We start from the raw sequence: 22,585 nt of genomic DNA, 5'->3' as shown, positions 1-22,585 counted from the left end.
CACAGCGCAGGGATGAAACCTCAGATCATTGCTGCTATTTGTGTGAAGAGAGGTTGTTGGGGTTTTTTCCTACCAGAAGATTAATAGGTAGCAAGTTCAATATCGTTAGGTATTTAGTTTTCCTTAATTGTTCCAGGAACTCATCTACAGAGAGCAATGCATCACATCTGGAGGTAGCAATTTACCTTTCAGAAATCAACAAAATCTGCACACACCTCCTGGGTTTAGGAAAAAGGAGCTCACACAGCTACAGCCGCTACTCCAGTCCCTCCGGTAACTCAAGGCTTCAGGGGACACAATATTGCCACCAATATTTCCTTTGGAATTCACCAAGTTTTCTTCAGTATCTTCTGTCTAGATAAGCTAATCTTTCTCAATACATTTGAAAGTACACCCTAGAAATCTTGCAAGAGGCTTGTAGCTTTTAATTTTCTTTTAAGCCTGAAGGTTCATACTTGTTAATAATTTGGTGGATCCTGATAGTTCTGCAGCCTGGAGAACAGACAACAGATGGTCCAGCCTCGGCATTAAGCATTATTCCTTCTGTACCTTTCAGGAATTTGAAAGATTCTTATTTTAGAAATAATTTTTCTCCTTCCTGTCTGGGCACTGGTCATCTGCCTCATCCACTTTTCCATTATACTTCAAGGAAGTGGATGCATATGGTAGAAAGAATGACCCTGTTCCATGGATTGGAATTTTTATTATTAGCACTTGCATTGTAATATCTTCCTAATATTCCTCAGTTTGTCATTGATGGGACCACGGAAAAGGAGGGCAGGTAAGCAGGGGTTTCTCCATCAGCTCTCCACTGACCCTACACAATCACGGGGCACTGCCACGTCGATACCATCAAGGATACATCCAGAAAGCTGACCACATCCGCACCCACTGAGTTCTGAGGCAACTCCTGAACCGGTCCACCAAAGTGTAAGAACTAATTGTTCAGTGCTATCATTCAGGGGGGATTAACTCTCATATTACAACCATAGCCACCAGCTTCCTTACGGATACATGTTTTTTTCCAGTTTCTTGACAGACACTATTTTCCCAGCGCAGAGGACAGGCAGCGGTGCTCAGCATCACCCCGCTCTGCACCGCCCGTCAGGGCTCATCCTCTTTTTCGGGCGATATGAAGGAGCTCGCCGGCACTTCCAGGTTCGTCCTCTCCTGCGTTCTGGCCCAGAAAGTCTGGCGAGCAGGAGCGGCGTCTGGGCTTCTCCTGCAGGTGGCTGGTGCTGCATGAAAAGAGGAGGCAGAAACTGTGCTGCCTGTTTCTGCAGGCAACCGTCCTTGTTATGGCAATTACCCGGCGGTTCCCCACAAGGGGTTTCAGCTGGTTGCTGATCTGTCACTCGGCCGAGAGAGGCCAAGCCAGGCGGTGGCATGGTGCAAGAAGGGCTGGGTGGGTGCCCCCAGCTCCCACCAGCCATCCCCCCGGGACTGGTCTGAGCTGCCCCAACCCCTCCACGCTCCCAGCACCCAGTGATGCCACATAATGTCACACTGAGTAATTTCCGTATCACTTGATGCTGGGGGTATCTGGAACCAGGTTGCTCCCCACTCCCCCTGGGAGCCTATGCAAAGTGCTGCCTCACTTTGACTGGGACACAAAGCTGAGGATGCCTAAGAAAAAATTACCTCTTCATGACAAACTGTCTTCTCAAGCCTACAGCTGCACCTCTGCCCTTAAGTTTCTAGGATTAACTTTTTACTCGCAAATTAAAGAAAATGCACACCCGTACCCAGCAGACATTCACAGATACGGGTGCGCACAAAGAGGCCACAGCGTGAGTTGCATTAAGAGTCCACGCATAAGGCACACATAGACCATGTAACTTCTTTAGGTGCAATGCCATTTTGATCTCAGGAACAATTTCTAACTTACTTGCAGTATCAGAATGAGATCATTCAAACGCAGGAAGACTGGCAGAAAAACTAAAAGCAAAATGCAGCAGAGAAAAGGTGTGTTTTCAGATGAAATGTGAAACGGCAGCAGACCCAAGAAAGCAGCACAGCAGGGTCTCCAGGAGGCTGGAGCCACAGAGGTGATGGGTCTCACCCTTGGATGGGTGCTGCTTCACCCTGGGAACAACATGCCCTCCCCAAGGCTGTGTGAGCACTGGGGACAGGGACACATCCTGATGCCTCCTAACAACAGAAAGCAAAAGTATACAAGGATTTTAAGGCAAAGAGGACTAGCTAGAAACAACCCCTAAAATTAATTAAAAGCTACTGCAGTTTTTTGGAGCAGGTGAGGGTAGGGTTGCACATAAAATCTTCTTCCCTTATCCGTGCTGGTTATTGCAAGTGAAATCAGTAAGTCACTTACCGGCTCACTAAAGAGTTTTGGATGTGAAGGCTCAGTGCATCACTAAGTTCCCTTTCACGGCTTGGCCTGTAAACCTCCCCCAGCAAGCAGCTCTGTATCCAGTTTGTTCCACATAGAACTAAACATGTAAACAGTGCTTTAAGCAAGGCAAAGCAGCCTTTCCTCGTCACCTCTCCCAGCCCAGGCTCTGTGTGTGAAACGTCACATGGGAAACGTCCCCAAAACTCAAACATCACACGCGAGGAGTGGCAAGCGCCGGGGCCTCCCTGGCGGCTGAGATAGCCTCACCTCCCTCCAGTTAGCCAGGTTAGCAGAGGAGGCAAAGCAGAGCAGGTCCGCACCAGCCAGTGGAAGAGGCATGGCCACCTGCACAGGGATGCTGCCACCAGGGCTCCCCGGGGCTGCCCACCCTGCCTCCGCCAGCAGACCCACCGGCAGCACCCCGCAGCCTTGCAGCAGGGTCGGGGGGCTCGTGGCCCAGCTCCCTGCCACCGCTCGCCTTCCCAGGATGCTATCCCCGGAGCCAGCCGGCCACTGGAGCCTGCCTAGGCCCTGCCGGGATGTCCCTGGCACACGCAGGGCTGCAGAGGGACGGTCGAGAGCATAGCCCCGGCCTCCGGGCACTAGCGATGGCAAACACGGTTGCACTGCCAACAGAAATTTCTGTTTAATTGCTCAAATGGTTTCATTTTTCTATGCTAAATGTTAAAAAAAACACCCTAAACCAACAACATAAGAAGACTGCTTCCCTGCGTTATTAAAGAACATGGACATACGAAAGGAAAGAAGGGATCAAGTACTTCCCTTTCCTATAGGGAAATAATATGCATTTTGGCTGTTTTTTGGGTTTGGTTTTTTTTTTTCCCCTGGCAGATTTGAACAGTATAAAGCTTTGAATATTAAGAAGGCTATTAAATTCTTTCAATAGTTTTCCGAAGTGTGAAGCTACTGCACTTAGAAAAAGGAAGGAAGCCTAGCACTCTTCAAGAACAAAATGAATTTAAACACATGATTACTATTGCTACTGAAATTAAAAAGAAAGTGTCTTTTAAAAAAATCAATTGTCTTGAAACAAAGCACAGACTTTTGGCTATTGATAGTATTTTTAGACTCAGACTTTCTCTGGAGACTTAAAAGTATGCAAATGCAAAGTGCAGAGAGGCACACACACACACACACACACATGCTATACCTTTGTATTACACTGGCATTTTATTATTTAATTAAACTACTCTTATTTTTCTAGCTCACGCATGCTTCCCTTGAGACGGCTTTGCTGTTAGCCTGCTGGCCTTGACTTCCAGCCAAAAACAATTCAGAAACAAAAAGGGACAACAAATCATATTTTCACAGACATTTTTATCCCTCAATACAACCTTGTTTTCACACAACATCATACAGATTCTATGAAAACTATAATTTATTGCAGTAGCCATCCAAAGCTAGGGGCTGACACAGGCTCTGCGGTGTGTTTCCACTTCTGTTATTTCTGAAGTTGTGCTGTTGGGAAGGACCTGCCATGCTTAACAGTGCGGCATTGTTGCGAGGGACAATAATCAATAGTTCGCAGCAGCTCTGACTAGGCAGTATTAGGTCAACCCAAGTACCCATAGTCTCCAATAACTGTATCTGGCTAGAAAAGCTCAGGCAGCAGCTTGAAAACCTGCACTTGCAAATAAAGCCCGTTTCTGAGAAATGCACATCTGCAGGCATCGCTGTTTATGATGGAACATATTCCTAAGAAGTACAACTTTAAGAAGCAAACCTCATTTATCAGAGTATTTATCGCAACCCCTCTGCTGAGCAGACTTTCACTTACCTGGTGGCAACCCTGTAAATTCGAATCTCTTCCATATGATGAGTATGAACCCCTTTCTGTTTTACCTGTTAAAAAAAAAAAAAGAAAAAAAAAAGTGTAACAGATATAAACAGACATACATAGCTTCTCCAAGCGTTTTACATGATGTTCACCACATTTTCCTAATGCTGTTTACATATGTAAAATAGGCAGTGCTGCCTGTGTAATGCATGTAGGCAATAGAAAGGGATTAACACTTTTTCATGCTGAGGATGAGGATATGAAATAAACTTCCTAATCTTGGCTGTGCTGCTCTGCACACTTTCTGGAACTGGGATTTACCAGGCTTGCACTGGCTGAAGATGTGGGCGACACCCTCCATGCCTGCCCTCTGGCTCGGGGGCCGAGCACCCAGGCACCCAACCTGTCCCTCCGCTACGCTGGGGACACGGCCAGTCCCTCACCGGCTCTCCAGCCAGCCAGCTTTGCCCCAGATCTGCTGCGGATGCGGTTCCCCACTCTTTCCCAGGAGCAAATTCCCCCATGATCAAGGCAATGATGGAATTTTCACCTGGGAGAAAGACACTGATTGGGTATTCGCCATTTGCTACCAATGCTGGGGCTGCCCCAGTGGTGCTGGGACTCAAACAGGGGCCCAACGACTGCTGAGGCTCTCTGCCAGCCCTAAGTACCTTTTTTTTTTTTCTTTCCTTTTTTTTTCCCCAGGAAGCCTTTAACACTCGGCTCCAACAGCCTTACTTGCAGTACCGGTTACGGTTATGCCATATTTACAAAGAAAAATAAAGGTTCTTTCAGGTTTGAATGGCCAGACTTGAGCGAAATCAAGAAGGGAAGAGGTGGTTTCTGCAAAGCATTAAGTCATGGCTGAGCAGCACCGCACCACGTGCTCCGGAGACAAAGAGTAGTCAAGAGGGCTGATACAAAACATATTGACACTAAAAGACCACCCTTATGGTGAGGATAATCACGGGGGGTGGGGGGGGGTGGGGTGGGGGGGGTGGTGGTATTATCTAACAAAACATCCAAGAACACAGTAAAAATCCCTCATAAAATTAAAGTTTTTATTATAGGCTGGGGCATAAAACCCACAACACACAGTACCAGTTACTAGGGACCAGATGCTCGGTTTATCTCTGTGTGCATCGCGCCGAGGACCCCTCTGCACCTAGGAGGCAGCTTCATGTGGCTGCGTAGCCCCACGTACAGGAGATGGGGTGCCAGCCTCACACCAAACCCTGCGCTGCCAAGATAGAGCTGCCGCACCAGTACATCTACCAATGCCATTAAAAAACAAGCTTGAACTGCATTTGGAAATGCCAGATGATAATGATGACCATAGCCAGCACCCTGAGCAGTTTCAGGGGTCCAAGCGAGGGGTCCCTAGCTGGCACCGCTGCTGCCCGACGGACGCGGAGCTCTACTGCGCTCAGTTTTTCCCCAACGCGATCCGAATTTCCTAAAGAGCCCATGGCACGGCAATTTTTTAGACAAAGGATGACAGAGGTCATGTTAATCGTTCCCAAAATGGTGTGGCCACATTCTGACTCCACAAGCCTTTCCTTTACTATAAAGCTACTAGGTTTGATTGCCCTTTGGAAGCATTATTGATAAAGTTTGACTGTTGCAAGTGGTTTGGGATTTAAAAAAATCATCTTTCTCATCATCATCATTTGAGACTTTAGAGCTTGCTTTTGTTTCTTGATTGGTTTTGGTTTTCTTGTTTTCCACATTAAGTAGTTACTTATACACGGGAACCTCCAAAATTTATTTGCAATTCATAGGACATTTGCACATATAATAACTTTTGAAAGCACTTGTATCTGGTTATACAAAAATGATGGATCACCCTCTCCATAGCCCCCCTCAGGTTCAGAGTACTGGGAAGCTTTTGCAAAAATAATTCAAGATTGAAATGACAATGAAATTTTAATCATGAATCCCTGAGTCCAATGCTGAGATCTAAAAACAAAATGTCTTGCTGGCATGCCTGGAGTTATGTGTGCTACTTCCCATCACCCCAAGAGGGCCAGAAAGTCGATGACAATAACAAGCGATGAAGATGGGGGGCGGGGGGGGGGAGCTGTAGGGAAGGAAAAATCCCAAACAGAAATAGGGTTGAGGGGAACCAAGTACAAGCAGCGACACAAGGTACTTTGAACACGCTTCTTGCTGCTGCCTGGGTATCCGTAATCTTCTTTTCTATCGTATCAGACACAGGCAGCCTCATCTTAATTTCAGTTGTTAAAAAATATTTATCCAGATACAAAAATAAACCCACTGCAAATTACAAGTTGTCAGGGTTAAAATCTACTTCTATTTGTGTGGGGGAGGATAAGAGAACAGCATAGACATGAATCATTCTCAGTAATTTGAGTGTTTCCATGACATCAATGGGCACTCGTCCAGGACTCTGTCGAAGTCTGTGAGGTACCAAAGCGGCACAGCAGCCAGCAGGAGATTGACTTTTTTTTTTTTTTTTTAGGATTATGCTCCTTGTAAAGATTTCATCTATAGCATCCACTTTTACCACCAAACAGATAACTTTGGAGATCACGAGTGAACACATTTCATTCTGATAGTGTAAGCCTTTAACTTTATTACATTTCTTGTTCTTTCCACGTACAGCTAGAAATCTGCCTCCTCGAATAAGAACAAATAACCAAAATCTATGAAAAAGTCAAGAATTCACTAAAAAGATACACATACATAGATTTTTCACTGTCAACTGTAATTATGAAATTATCATACTTTTTGTAATGATACTTCACTGGGGGGTGGGGGGGGAGAGGAATATCTTTTGTATAAACTGTCCATTTAAAATTAGCTACAGTCTTGATGTTGATTTTCTGCTTAAAATTCACTGGCACATTTGTTTCAGATAATAAAATTTGCAAGAGTGCCGATAATATGCAAAAGTAGGCTCTTTAAGCAACTATTTGTGCTCACAAATACAAATGCTTCTCCTGAATTTCTACATTTACTGTACATTATGCATCATTTTCAGTCACTCGAACACCCCAGCCTGTACTGTGCGTTTTCTGAGGTCTGCAAGAGCTAAAGATTCTCTCTCCTTTTTTTTTTTTTTTTATTTTAAAAAATGTTTCAGAAAAGAGAGAACGTCTACAACCATGTAGACACCCGACGCATTCACTGCGGAATTTTCGAGACAACCCTCTAGTACCAGAATGCGGCAGCCGCTGCGGATATTTTTTGGCACAAAGACAATGGTGGCAGTGCCAAGCCCCATGGCTAAAACTACTCAAAAGAGGCATAAGGGTAGCATTAATCGTTCAAGTCTTTTACTGCATGGAGTACTGTTGTCCATATTTTAAAACCTAAAAGTACCCGTTAGTAATATTTGTTGTAAGCCAGGGGAGGGAAAAAAAAAAAAAGGGGGGGGGGGGGGGGGAAGAGAGCCTGAAATAGAGACAAACAACAAATCTTGTCAGACATCTGATTAATTTTTTCTACCTAGAGGACCAAATGCTAAAATGTGCCATTTGTTACCAGCACTGCGAACACGCAATACGATCTATACCCTTCCGTGGCTTTATGATCTGACAATTGAAACAAAGCTCCATGGAAGAAGTTGACCTACAAAGGCTGGTGAATAACTTTCAAGTATGCACTTGTTCTTTAGGTAAGGCAGAAAAAGCATCTCCGTTATTATTGGAGGCAATAACTTAGTGTGTGTGTAAATATATATATCTTCAACTAATTGTCACAGTGCATGCCAATCAAAGGAGAGACAAAGAAAGAACTACATGCAGCTCCTGTTTTCTGACAAACACTGAATCTCAAGTCTCTGCTTTCTAAATACTTCTAGAAAAAAAAATACTGTTTATCTTCACTAAATTAAAACGATTGCTTCATAAATATTTTGTTTGCATTTTTGTTTAACTACAGAAAATAAAAGCAGCACAGGATTGCCAATCAATCAATAAAGCAGCTACTTGCTTTTCCATGGTGTACTTTGAAAAATTAATCAAATTAAGTAGAAAATTTAAGCAACTTCCAAAGCACAAATGCAAGTCATCTGATTCCCCACTCTTTTTTTCCCCTGCCCTGGGAGATAGGGCACCTTGGCTTTTCTCTGGTAGGCAGAATGAGAGGCATGAGGCAACTCTTTCCATCTGCAGAGAAGAGGAAGTGAAGCTATTTCTATAAATGACTTCAATTCAATGTTTACATTGAATTTGTGTTTGACATATTTTTTGAGAGATGAGTTCAACCAGAATATTCTAATTCAGGTTTCCGCTGCCCTACATTTGGGGTTTAGTTACTGGTTACATTGAAGAAGGGAAACCTGTCTGGGACAAAAAAAAAAAAAAAAAAAAAAAAAAAGGTGGGTGGGTGGGAAGTAATTGTATTAGGGATTGGAATTTTAACAGCTGCGAATTTTGGTCTGTTCAGGTCTGCAATTTTCCTTAAACAGATTTCTTATTCGTTACAGCATTTCTAGCGCTTTTTGAAAATTAATGATTGTTTCCCCTGATGTCTGATGTCTCAAATGCATCCTGAAGGGAGCCCGATCGATTCCCCTACAGTGAATGACAAATTAAAGGAGAATTCAGTGTCAAAGTCCGACCAGGCATGAGGAACACAGAGGTGGAGCATATCTGCGAAAAAGTTCCCAGCAACTGAAGAATGGGCTGAACTTTATAGTTCCACATTTGTCTGTACGTAACAAACACACACGTGTTATGGCCGTAGCAGGGTTTATTTGCATTGTTATGAGGATCATGAAACAGTTTACTTCTGCCTTAACCTATAGTTCCTGCATTCAGAATTTTCTTATGCTGCTTTCAGTTTGGCTGCATGAGAGGGAGGGTTTGAGCACTCCAGGGAGTGAGTGCCGGACTCACCTCAGTGCTCACCAGCGTGAGCGAAGGGCTCTGCACACTGGACCTGCCTGCCAGGAGGACCGGCTCTGCACAGCACCTTCTGACAGCAACAGCCAGATTATCAGTGCTTTTTTTTTTTTTTTTTTCTCAGAGATATGAAAACCCAACTCAGTTCAGCAGAGAAATCAAGCTAAAATTTGTATAGAATTATACAGTACCCGAGAAAAAAACTCGTAGAAATAAACGAGCCATTGTACACTATACCTATAAGCACCTCACTCCCAGAGAAACGTATATATCCCGTGCCTTTCTTGGACAGCCTCCCAGGCCTCGCTCTCTTTAGCCCTAGACAGAAAAAAAACCTACCCATGGTTTCACCAGCGAGGCTAGCAGGTAGCTTCTTTATTTTGCCAGAACTTTTGAATACTGTGTTCTTCAAAAGAGAAAGGAGATGGAAAAAGGGAGGGGAAGGAAAAAGAAAAACAAAAATGCTTTTCCTATTAAATGTTTTATATTATTTTTTTTTTTTTTTACTCTTAATTGAAGGATGCAAATCCAACCGCGGTCCCCGGCACTAGGGCTAACAGCTGGCTGGAGGCTTGTCCCCCTTTGTGCAGTCGAGCTTCCCTCGGCGGCTGGCGGCTGCGAAGCGGGCAGAGTGGGGCTCGCGGCACAGCTCCCAGGCAGCCGCAGGCAGCGAGCTGGCAGGGGAACAGACAGCCCTTGTGCTGGGGCGCTGGGCAAAGGTGAGGTGTGGGGGCAAGCGCTGTAAAGGTTCGGTAGGCATCGTCCCCGGGGGGGGCGCGGGGCCGAGCAGCGCTGACACTGGGGTCCGGCTGGGATTTCTCCTCTTCCAACGCACAAACAGCAGAATGTTGCTCAGCTCAGCTGAACTACTGACTCGGGCTTGACCTGGCTCACACTCTGCCAAGAGTAGCGCACTTACCGGTGTAGGACACAAGTCAAAATACCCGATTTATCGCAGCGAGGTGTTGAACAGTGTGCTTTACATTACAAAGAATCTCATCCAATGGTAATGGAAGTATCATGTTAATGAGCTATTTCTTCTTTGTGCTATATGTGAAGTACAGACAATAAGAATGAAATCTAATAGATTTTAAGCAAAGTTTGTGCCTTGATGGTCACAAAATAGTACAAGTGACACGGCATCTGATACAGGGAAGGTCCGCAAACTAGATACAAAGCTAAGGGAAGGTATTAATCCCAATAATTTGAATGGCATCACACCCTGGAATGTAGCGCAATGCTAGGGGAAGGAGATCTTTTTGACATGAAAGAAGATTTTTGCACTTACACTGATGTGCAGTAAACAGCAATGGTTCTTAGAGATGTTACGATGCCAGAGCAAGTACCATTACAAAGGGAGATTATTTTTTTTTAAACAGTGCTATCAAAATGCAAAGGAAATTAAATCCTAAAACCTATACTAAAATAAAGGTACAGAGCTGACTTGAACAACCTAAAGCAAGGAAATTCAATGCTTACACTTAGACAGGCAAGGTTAATTCCCGAACGCCCCAAAGGCCAAGCTACTTCCTTGCATGCACACTATGTGCATTTATCTGTTCCTGTACATACACGCACATATATATCAATGGGAATAATGGCAGTCCAGCCTGCTGAAGGGCACCCACACAGTGCTCTCGGCAAGCTTTGCCCAATGCCACCCGTGCGGCTGATGGATTCCAGCGCGGGGCAGGGAGTGACCCCGGTGCCACTCACCCCAAGTTCCACAGCCCCTTCTACATGTATTCAGTTACTCCACAAAAATACCAGAGCAACTTCTTTCTCACTGATCTCAGTTCCTGAAATATTGGACCTAAACCAAAAGACGAAGGCAAATTGCTCGATCTATTTCTGTAATCTACCAAATAATAGCATCTATTACAGGGCAGTATGTGACTTCTCTGTTTACGTGTTTTTAAAACAAAATAGCTGTGGCAAAGCTATACTTGAAACTATAAGAATATGAAGTGAGAATATTGAAGGCCATATTCTACCAGACTTACATTAAGTGGTCCTTTGGTCCTTGACTAGTCCCACCAAAATCAACTAGATTGTAAAGATTATCACATCATCCCATAAGAGAAAGGTTTGACGATCATAGTTGGTTATTTGCCTGGATGAGACAGCTGGATTACAAGATTGATTGTGTCCAATCCAGTCTGAACAAGCTCGTTGCACCCTTTGCAACAGGTTTTCAGCACCTTGAGGTTAATCAGAGGATACGCAGGTATTGGCATTTCGTAGCCATCACTGCTATTGTGCAACCAATAAATAATACTGCATTCTGCGGATAAGGAACATTAATGAGCTTAATATCAAGTACATGCACTAATTGAGACCAGAATAATAAACTTTCATAATTAAATTAGGTATTTAAACAAAACAACTGTTTCTTTCAATGCCATCTGAAAAAATTATATTTAACAAGTTGCAGAAACCCTGAAGACTCCTCACTGTCGTGGGCCACCGTGTTCGTCTTGCAGAGCCTGATGCTGCACGAATGGCCATGCTCAGTGAGCCCGGAGCAACCGGGCACATACACTTCAAAGCTGTGAACAGAGGAGCATTTATAGGAGACAATCCTTCATTTAGAGTGAAGACGCATCTGACTTCATAAACATCTTTAGTCCTCTTTCCTTTTCATATGTGCATGGAATTTCAGTCTAGAGGAAATAATTATGATCATCTAAGCTTGAACACCTGTATCACTCTGGAAATAGGCAAATTTGTTTGGGAGAGAAACAGAAACTCAACGGAACCCATTCATTGTGTTTCACCCTTCTAATTCTCAGAATGTACAATAGTCAAAAGATGGGCAGAGGATGAAGACAGGCATTGGAGAACAGCAACAAAAAAAAAATCGAAAGCATTATCTAATACTAGAGAATCAGAATAATAAAAAGGGGCAACATTTTCATAAAGATATGAGACAAGAACTTGTTGTAATACTACCTCAGACCTGAAAGCAATATATAAGAATTGAACGTAAAGCACTGGATATTGCTTTATCCTAAGTAAGCCTCACAGGGCTATTTTAAATTGGAATACACTGCAGTGTGATCCCTCATCATTTGTTCAGGGACCAGTTCAGGAGATCTTTATCATGTATCTGGAAACCTGGGTTTTCATTCAAGCATGAAAACAGAATCACTTCCAAAACAAGTTAGATAAAGATCTAAGGCCATGAAAGACACAGAATTGAAAGAGGACAATAAACCTTCCCACAGCCCAAGTCTGGGCTCTAAATCTTTGGTCTGGGCTCTAAATCTTTGGTCTGTAAACCACCCCTATCTAGTAGCCTTTATTAAAAGGCTACTAAAACAAACCATGTTGGACATGAGCAAGGATAAAGAGATCAAAAGCCTCATCGTACGGATTGGGGATCAACTCTCCACCTCCGCATGACCAATAGAAACCCTTCTCATCAGGCAGCTGCATCCCTTCCCAAGCCGACAGGAAAGGTGGAAGCCCGGGACGTTGGGGGAGCCTGTCCCCAGGCAGCAGGACCCCCAGTCCCAGTGGGCCAGCCCCGCATCTGAGAGCTCACTGCCAAGCTCATCCTCCTGCCTCAAGCCCCAGTTAAACCCACAGCATCATCTACACACCAGAAAGAAGGAAAGAAATGCTGAGCACAAGCACACATGGACCCACCCTAACAGCCTGCCGGTAAAGATAAATTTTCAGGTTTGGCTACCAAAAGCATCAGTGCCTGTGTAGCAGCTTGCCTCGTGCTCCTCCCTCATTCTCACGTGCTCTCTGCAGGTCTAGACAGAACTACCCAAGCCTCTTATACTGTTTTATATTGAGATTAAATACTCAATTGGACATTTCTACAGAAATGGTATTTTTGGTAATATTGTTCAGTACAGAAAATATAAAAGAAGAAAGCTAGCATTGTTATAATTTAGACGGTTTAAAAACAACTTGGATAATTTGGATTAGCTAAGAAGACAAAACCAACCACAAGTTTCTTCCTGTATGGCAAAACATCAGGAATGATGTGGTAAATATACTATAACATTACAAAATACCCAATAGTCTCAAATCGGTAATATCCAGCAGAGGGCATGCACACCCTGGTAAGATTTTTGCACTTGAGAACTGACATTTCCTAAACAATTCGGGAACAAACAATTTGGGCTGAGAATACAGGCAAACTCATAGCATCAGTACACACGCTCTACAACACTTTCAGATCAAGAACGATAAAGCTTCCCCCGTAAAAAGACACCTAGGAATGTTCGTTCCTACACTGAAAAAAAAAAAAAAAGTCCTTGAAAGAGGTATTTCCCACTTCTACCAGCTGACAATTTTCCTCTTGCTGCCAAATGCAAAAACAATAACCTTCACACAAAAAACCCCCTACCATCCCTCAATACGAGCTTCACACCTGAAAGGAATGCCACATTGAAGAGCAAAATTCAGATTGATTTACAAACTTCTTATTCTCTATAGATGAAATACCAGCTGCACAAGTATTAAATAAAACTGAGTATCTTCAACAGGGCCAGATTTTTATCCTAGATTCTTTAATAACTTCACAGCACAGGATAGCAAGATTACATACGGTTCTATTGAATCTTTTATTGGGTTTTATTATACTTAAGTGAGAAGAAATTTTAAAAACCCAAACCAACCCAGGGAAGAATTTGTCATTTGTCACATTTGTTTCAGAAATTGCTTGCTTACATTTGTATTATAGAAAACTTGGTAAATGTCTACCCATGCTTTTAGAGTCCTCCTGTGGCAGCACTTCATTCTCAGCCGCCGACCCAGGCCCCTCTGCCAACCAGGGCAGTTCCCCACGTTGAGAGAGATACAAACGCACCAAGGAGGAATGTCCGTCGCCTCCTGCAACCCCAACACGAGTGATGGTAATGAACTGCTACTGGCCCATCTGTGGAAACGATCACTTCCAACCTTGACCTCTGCTTTACAGCACAGAGTAATCGCTATTTGGGTTCCTTATCAGACAATATATTTTTTTAACTTTGAGTAGCCCTGGGAGATGAACTTAATTTACAAGGTCTACAAGGCAGGCAGCTTAGGTTACATGTAGGTCACAATAAATAACACTCATCCCTTGGCCAGCGCAAGCTCTGCTGCCACTGCCTAAGTTGAAATGACAAGCTTTTATTATTCCTAAGCACTTGATTTTGAAACATTTGCACAATCTGTTAAGTCCAGACAAATTTAAATGGTTCTGACATGCAGCCTGCTAGGGTCAGTGACAGGGATAATGCCTCTTTATGTGGGTAAAATTTTGTGGCATATAGGTCACTCTCTTAAGGGGAATCAACTGTGTGTCTCTTCTTTGCATTTCCACCACAATCCTTCATCCTGCAGCCTGGAGCTGAGAGTGAAATGCAAGAAAGGAGCTGAACGCTCAAAGCAAAAATCTGCTTCCAGGACAATCCATTATATCTGACAAGTTAAATGTTCCATGGTAGACCATATGGCATAGGAGCAGGGCCGACGATGGAAGAGGGAAACTCAGCAAATGCATCACAATTAAGGAGTTTGACTATAGAATTTACTTTGATTTACCTTATTTTTTATTATATATTGGATATTGTAGTCTTTCAATTTTCATATAGCCCTTCCAAAGCCTCTGCTCAACCTACCAAGCTAGCTACACATGAACAGGTGCTTTGCCAAAATTACATGCTCCAAAATCTTAAGGTCTTGGTTACTTTAAATAGTACTCCTGATGAAGCCATTTTTATACCTGGTAAATTTTCTAGTTGGAGGGTATTTCTATTATTAACAAGCATAAATGTTATTAGTATTTGTTAAAGACCAAAGCAAAAGGGAAGGTGACAAAAAGAAGAAAACGGCATTAAATCCCTGCCCCCAAAGCCTTGGCGAGGAGTTCTCAGTAGAAATGTCACCCCAGCAAAGAGTGTGGACCTCTGACACTGAGAGCTGGCAGGGGTCCCCACCCTGCTAACACCTACCACGACCTGCAGGCACCCATTTTTTATCAGATTGGCCCCTTATTGTCGAAAGAACTCCTACACAGGCAAGGTAACAGCACGGATGGTCTGAAAGATCTTTTCCACCTCCAAGGTCTGTAGCTTTATGACCTACGGTGAAAATGGGGGAGCTACGTGAACCCTCCTGAGTCTTCCCACTCATTACATGTGTGCACGCAACCAGATCCAACTCTGAGCAGCTATACAAGCCCACAGCTGCCACAGGTTTCTTTTTTATCGTTTTGATTACCAAATCATACTACTGAATTCATCAGAGATGCAAATAATAAACTAACCCTTTCTGTAAGGCACCCACCACTCAGCATCACTTTCTTTTGAAGAGCCAAAACCTTGTAACCGGCTGCCACGGCAGCGGGATGGGAAACCGCATGAACTGGGAATACTAGCTTTGCCACACCTATGGAGATTGATCTTGACTGACATAAATAACAAATGGCCCAATTAGAAGAAAAACCATGCAAATTAGCTGCGCGTAATGAAGTTCCTAAATAATTTGGAAATGCAGTGCTGAAAACAGTAACTAGTCTTTCCAGAATTCCTTGCAGAGAATCTCTTCTGTGTGAGAGGATGGAGGACTTCTATAAGCTTGTTGTCCTGGTCCAGTATCATGCAGGTCTGCTACCATTCAGCAATCGAATCTGCAGAAATAACTGCGTAACCATTTTTGGGCAATGCCCTGGAGTCACGATGCAAAAAATAATGTAGGTAACCAAAGCTACAGCCTTATTTAGGCATTTAAATAAAGTCTCATAGGCAGGAGTAAATCCAAGCCAGTGTCACTGGTGGCAGTGGAAGCTGTTGACGCTCAACTCACCAACACAAATCACTTCCTGGGCTCTGGAATTGGAAACCTAATTTTAAGCGCTTATTTTTGTAATCCCTTTTTTTTCCAGTGTCAACCTTGGAAATGCCAAGCCAGCGTTACTACCAGTAAGGGCCCATTCTGCCCAGTGCTGAGATCAACAGACATAACCCAGAGATTTCCAGAGGGATCTCTGGAATAGGAATATCATGGGTATAGGGAAATACCTTCACTGAAAGCAAGGGGACTGAACTCGGCACACCCATGGCCAATCTATGCTTTTCTAAGCCCAAAAGGGTATGTCATCACTGCTTAATTATTCTCTAGGTTTGTAATATAATATATTTTTTTCTAGTATTAAATGTCTTCTTACCCAGAGTAAGTATTTCTCAAAATTTTTAAGGGTTAAACCCAGTAATTTTCCAAATTACTTTCATTCTACCCCTTACCAAGGCTTGTGCCAGAGTGCCCACCTGGGGCAGCACCCACCATCCCCTGGCAGGAGCTGGCAGGCACCCAGGGGGGCTCTGGCGTCTGCTGGGGAACATCGGGAATCATTTTGTGGAGGACTTGGGTTATACAGTGCTGTGCCAGTCTCACAAGACCCTCGGAAGAGCCCATCATCTACACTGACCGAGACAGCAGGTGTTATGGGATACAAATTTATGTTTAAATGCATCGTGGTTTTAATGTTTCATGAAATTTAGATAAAAAAAAAAATCATTAATAGGAACAGGGGTCACTTTAGTGAAGCAGTCCTTAATGATCTTTTAAAATACCAATTTCAGCAGGAGAAAAAATGTCGTTTTTCAAAAATATATTTGTATTTTGTTACTCCTGGGAAGAAAATGTTTTTAGTTTACTTCAAACATATTCCTGTTATTTCTGCATTTTTGTGAAACCGCTATTGTTTTAGCTCCCACAAACAAAGATTAAAGCAGAAAAACAGAAAAAAAAATGCTTTAAAAATTGTGGGAGACTTTGTGTAAACCAAGAAGTTACTATTTTGAACTTGATAGTTCAGGACTACCCCAGGCGGAAAGGCAAGGTGAACGGCAGGCAGTAGTCCTGGCGCGCTGGCAGAACAAAGACCATTAGGAAGCCAATGCTGAAAAAAAGAGTCGGATCCATTACTCCAGCGCTGCAGTTCCTCACACAGATCTTAAATTTATTATTGATTTAGCATTTAGTACTGCAGGCACTGGAACAAAGACCTCTATGATTATAAATGCATGCTTTTGTCGCACGTGCTTTAATTTTAAAAAGGGTACTTTTTTTCCCCAAAGATCCTGCATATTAAAAGGACATCAACTTCTTCAAAAGTCACACATCTTTCAAAATGTGTTTTTACAATTTGAGGTTACTGTCAGCGATGACAGAGAAGGATTTCTGGGTTTGTTTGTTGGGGGCTGGCAGACAGTCTATTAGAGCTGCAACCAGCCGCAGGTCTCATCCTGGTGCAGGGAGAGGTGGGCACCCCAGTGGGCAATTTACCCCCAACAGCCCTGGGGCAAAGCAGGACCCGTGGTCATCCTCAGCTCTGCCACGAGGAACACGCCTGGGGCAACTGCTCTGGGCACCCATAGGAGCAGGAACAGAACCATCCTGCGTGCCTGGAGACAGCCCTCCTCAGCTCCCTTGGTCCTTTGCACATTTAAGGGCAGTTTATTTTGTATGCCTTTTCACTGTATGCACAGAAAAATTCCCAGGCACCCAGACAGAAAGCACATGTGCCATTCTAAACTATTTATTGTTTAAATGGGCACACATCACACAGATAATGGCTCTTTAAAACACTCCTGGCATCAGTGAGCCACTGGGCTAGCACCATCGAGGAGACAAACGGCTTAAAATGGATGTTTTCTGTAATACAGCTCTATAGGCTCATGGAATAAACTCGTTGCTTCACGATATTCTAACCAATGCACCTACCTGCTTGGCTATCAGTAGCGATGGATGTGTACACATAAATGAAGCAGAGAAGGGACATGGAAAGAGAAAAACAGCTAAATTCACACCAGTAAAACAAAGCAAAATGAGGCAGGTATTTGTGCTTTGCAGTTTCCACTACTAAATCCTGATCAACGTTTTTATTACTAATTAAAATGTCCATATCATGAAATAGCACCTGATCCAAGAAGCCTTTAAGTACAGCAGATGAACTTCTGTGTTTTGTCAGCAAACCTGAAATTTTGGCCTGGATTTACTTTTAAATGCACTGCTTTCTGAGCCACTAATGAAAGAGAACAAAAACCTTAGCAAAGTATTTACTTTCCCTATACCAGGTTTTTAATCAAAAGATGTTTAAAAAAAAAGGAAAAACAAAGTTAAAAAATCCCAACTACTGGAACTGGTCTTTGTCTTCTCATCAGAAAGTTAAATATACCCAGATACAAAATTTCAGGAAGCTAAAAATGAGTTCAAGGCTAGTATGTTGTCCATGTCCATAATGTTAACGTCCAGTTTCATGAAGGGAGTACTGGAGCCCCAACAGAGAGAACCTGCCACACAAAAGTGTTTCAGAAGTCCTAGAGCCACCACCAATGCAGCCACCTCACTGAGACGCAAGTCTGCACTCACGCACAAGTTTTATAGGTTTGGGACAGTAGAAAAGCAAGCTATGTCTGGTACCCCTGGCACGCACCGTTGGCCATTCTTGTCTCACTTGACAACATGAGTGTCCTTCTGACAATGTCCAACAGGCGATGCAGGACAAGAAGGTCAGCCGCAGCATCTCTCCAAGGACAGTCTCGGCAGTGCTTGCTGGTTGCAGGAGCAGCTGAAAGCTTTGCTCGCCTTAAATTTTGCCGTTGAGCGAGTGCTCAGCTACGAGTATCTCCGCATCCAGCACGCTGGCTGCACACAGCTGCATTGGGAAACACGGCAGTCATCACTCTGCTCCCCAGCCTGCTCGCAGCCAGAAAACCCTTGGTGTCTGCCTCTCAGAAAAAAATGAGTCTATTTGCAGTGTTACTTCACCTGCACAAAACAGATTTACTCGGGCTTGTGCAAGAGGAGGTGTAATGATCCTGATTTCTGCCTGAAAACAGAACGCTCCCAGCTGACCTAAATGGACATTAGAGCCACAAGATCCCATTAAACTCCAGCAAAATTAATTCCCGCCCCCCCCCCCCCCCCCCCCCGAGAAGTAGCAACTTATTAACTGCAGTTTGTTAAGCAGCCTGTTACATGTATTTATGACAAATTTGCTTTGATTTTCAGAAGCGTTGAACTCTCATAGCTCCTTCTGTGGGTGATCAGTAATTCTGAATGATTACACTAATGAATTCCAATGAAAAAATACTGTTACAGAAAATTTTCTCAGAAAGGTGCTGGTAGACTTAACACAGAGAAGCTGGCTATCACTGTCACCTGCAAAACAGCCAGACAGAAGAAAGTTCCAAGAATTTTAACTTTCAGCCACTTTCAAAACCCTTTAACATAGCGCTGGAAGTTCTTGTCATCAAGACCAAGTCACGGTAAGACCGGGGTGTGCTCACCCCAGGCTTCCCATGGTCTGCCTTAGCAACTGCTGCAATTGTTTCTATGTCTGACAATAAATTATTAGCTAGTTTCATTTTATTCCCAGCTGAACTGTTACTGGGATGGTAACATTCTGAAAAGGTAAAATTTCAAAACAAGGCAGAACTTGGCAAGGGTCAGAGGACTCAGGCAGAAATTGCAAGGGTGGGGTTTTTTAAAGGTAAACCAGAAGCAGCAATCAAATCTGGACTTTTCTGTGGCCTGGAGAAAGGCAGCCATCCTCTGCTGGAAATGGTGTTATTTCCCAGAACACAGAAAAAATACCGTATAGATTTCTGGAATTAAGGCATAAAGCGCCTTGGTTGATAATGAAATTTATTTTCTATGAAGATCAAGAATATACCAAAATGGGCCTGAAACAAAGTATAAAAAAAAAAAAAATGCCACAGTGGAAGGATAAGATGACAATCTAGTCTTCTTGGGTTTTGTCCTTTGCAAGGGTTTGAAAAAGCCTGGGATAGTATCTTTTTCTCCCCTGCAAAAGCACTGAGAACCCATGGATGCTTTGCTATAGCTGGCGCTCCTGCAGCCTGCCAGGAAAGCAGTGGGAATGAGCTTCTCGCTAGGAAATACTACAACAATGGAAAAATCACCCCATTATTCTATTTTTTTTTTTTTTACACTCCTGAGCTGTTTATTTCTTCTAATCCAGTAAATTCTTTTTTTCCCTTGGAAACAGTCACTAATTTCAGATGCATCACTTTAAGGCCTGATTTTCAGAAGAATAAAGTATTCAGAACTTAAAAGTTTCTAAGGGCATTCTGGTTTCCTCAAAGACCCAGGGTGTCCCACAGCACATCCTGAAATCAGCAGTCATCTCTGAATATTTTACCCCAAGTGCTCTGTGATTTTATCGGATCAAATAAACATAGAAAATATATGGGGTGCTTATATACCAAGGCTTCTCTGTCTTCATGCTAAGAACAAAACCATCTCTCTCAGTCCATTCAAGATCCCATTGCTTTTCATTCACCAAAAATTAAGAAAAATAATGATCTTTTATTCAGCTCCTCCCTGAGGGGCAACATACAAGTAAGTCCTCTGTGATTATATTTTTAAGGAGCTTGCACGGTAGAGATGTATTTAAGCTTGATAACATATTCACAGTTCCTTTGTAGTTTTTTAAATATAAATAATTCTCACCTTATTCCTGCCAGCAGCGCCACTGAAGTCAAGGGGAACAGCCACATAAGACGACAACAAGCAGCATCTGGCCCTTACCAAGGCAACCTCCAGTTCCTTACTAGTAGAAAATAAACTAATGTGAAACTTATCCGTAACACCACCAGTTCAGATTGCTCAGACCAGTATTACACCAGCACCCTGAGGTCCCACCGACATCCAGGGACACCCTGTATGAAGCGCTGTACAAAGCAGCAGTGGCCTCTCGTTTTATGAAATAATTTAAAAAGCTATGAGGGTGAAAGCTTTTATGATTTCCCACTATTTCTTCTAAGTCATTGGGTATCCGCGCAATATAAATCTGTCTCCCAATGGCTCTCTAAAACTGGATAAACTGGAACATATAGGGAACACGTCGCTGGTCTCACCCAGTTCTTAGCAGAAGAGTACCCAGCCCCACAGAACCACATCTGCAGCAAAAACTGCCCTGCCACAGCCCCCCAAGCCACCCATCACCCCCCGCCACCGTCCCCCTGGCAGAGGCATGATGCTCACGCGGTGCGGGCAGACCCTGCTCTCCTGGGGGCAGCTGGAGCGCCAGTGTTGAGGGATGCCAACCCGGCACCTCCAGAAAAAACAGCATTCACAAAAATAAGTAGTCTTTGAAAGACATTATTTTTCAGAGTAGGGGTTTTTGGGTTGGTTTTTTTTTTTTGTGTTGTTTTTCTTTTTTTTTGAAAAGCAAATGTTGAACTTCTAAAATTAAAACATGATGTGTCTAAACAATCAAATGTGTTTTTAACTTATTCTATCACTTCCTCATTTAAACTTTTTTTTTAAAAAAAGGCTATGGATTTCATACAATGTCGTTTTAACAGTACCAGGAAAGTTTCTTAAGTCACAGATTTTTCAGTGAGCCCAAAAACACAGACTTTGGGGTGGGGGGAAGAACCGATCGCAGCAGGAATCTCTTTAAAAGGCAACACAAAAAGAAACACCATCTTGAACAGTCTCTCAGCAATAGTTGTGCCATATATAAAGGAAATAAAAAGCTCTCTAAAATGTAAGAATGAACCTATCTATTCAGATTGCTTACAGGTGACATTACACCATCTGCTTGGGCAGTGTGCCCATACAAAAGGAAACTATACCAAAAAGTAAAACCTGATACATTTTAAAGAAATAGTTATGCAAAAAAATACAAATGATTTTATATCAAAGTACAAATTAAGTTCCATAGTACTGAGCTACAAAAAGTTCTTAAAAATCCAATGATCTGTGTAGAAATGATGCTCAAATACCTCGTGGGCAGAGAGAAGAGAGAAAGCTCTTTTCCCCAAGCCAGGAGGTGCAGCGTTGCTCTGGACCAGACGGGCTCAGCACCCCCGCCCCACAGGCATGTCCCTGTGAGCAGGGTCACACCTCCCTTGGAGAGAGACAAGTGCTGCTCTGCCCAGTCCCACCTGGCTACTGGGTTTGGGGGCCTGAGAAATAAGGAAGCGCAAACCCAAACCAAGGAATTGCATCTCCCGCCTGCCGGAGCGGTCTGCACTAGCCACCGGGCACTCCGCAGGCAGGCACATTCCCAGTGTGCTGTTGGGTTCTGGAATAAGCAGCCTGAAATTTGTCTTTTCCTGGAAAAGGTGCTGCCAATAGCGGTTCGCTTACTCCTACCACCGCCATGAGGCAGCCCCCACCACTGGCCCAGGATGCTTTACCCATCTCTTCCTTGGTGACGCTGGTGTCAGAACAGAGCTCCCCCAGCATGGCACAGCACAAGGTGCTGCAGCCGGCTCTCAGCTGGGTCCCAGGGAAGCCCAGCTCCGCTCACTGCCGCATGCCAGGAGATCCCCCCGACTCTGTGACCAGAGCCCTGCCCCAAGGGAAGCACCCAGCCGGGTGCCGGAGCCCCATCGGGTGCCTGGGGACATGACTCCAGCCACTTCCCAAATCCCAGCTGCCCAGCTAGTCATAGGAAGCAAAGCTGTATTTCTTGGAGGCCTAATAAGAAACTCAGCGGCAGAAGAAGCGATGTGAATGCCTGTCCTCTAAGGAGCAGCAAACAGCCAGGGCCATATCCTGCACTCCACACTAAGCCAC

The 22,585-nt window shown here is 43.7% G+C and overlaps 1 protein-coding gene across 25 annotated transcripts in view; it reads right to left on the bottom strand.

Moving 5' to 3' along the window:
- TCF4 (transcription factor 4) overlaps positions 1 to 22,585 on the bottom strand; it is a 240,179-nt gene that overhangs the window by 116,870 nt on the left and 100,724 nt on the right. For all 25 annotated transcript variants that reach the window (XM_055698366.1, XM_055698367.1, XM_055698364.1 and 22 more), the window contains one exon: positions 4,152 to 4,216. In XM_055698366.1, coding sequence (XP_055554341.1) covers positions 4,152 to 4,216 — 65 coding nt within the window. The remainder of the gene's footprint in view (positions 1 to 4,151; positions 4,217 to 22,585) is intronic.

This window comes from Falco cherrug, chromosome Z (genome assembly GCF_023634085.1).
Source record: "Falco cherrug isolate bFalChe1 chromosome Z, bFalChe1.pri, whole genome shotgun sequence".
NCBI classification, from domain to species: domain Eukaryota; kingdom Metazoa; phylum Chordata; class Aves; order Falconiformes; family Falconidae; genus Falco; species Falco cherrug.
This window is presented reverse-complemented; position numbering and strand designations above follow the sequence as displayed.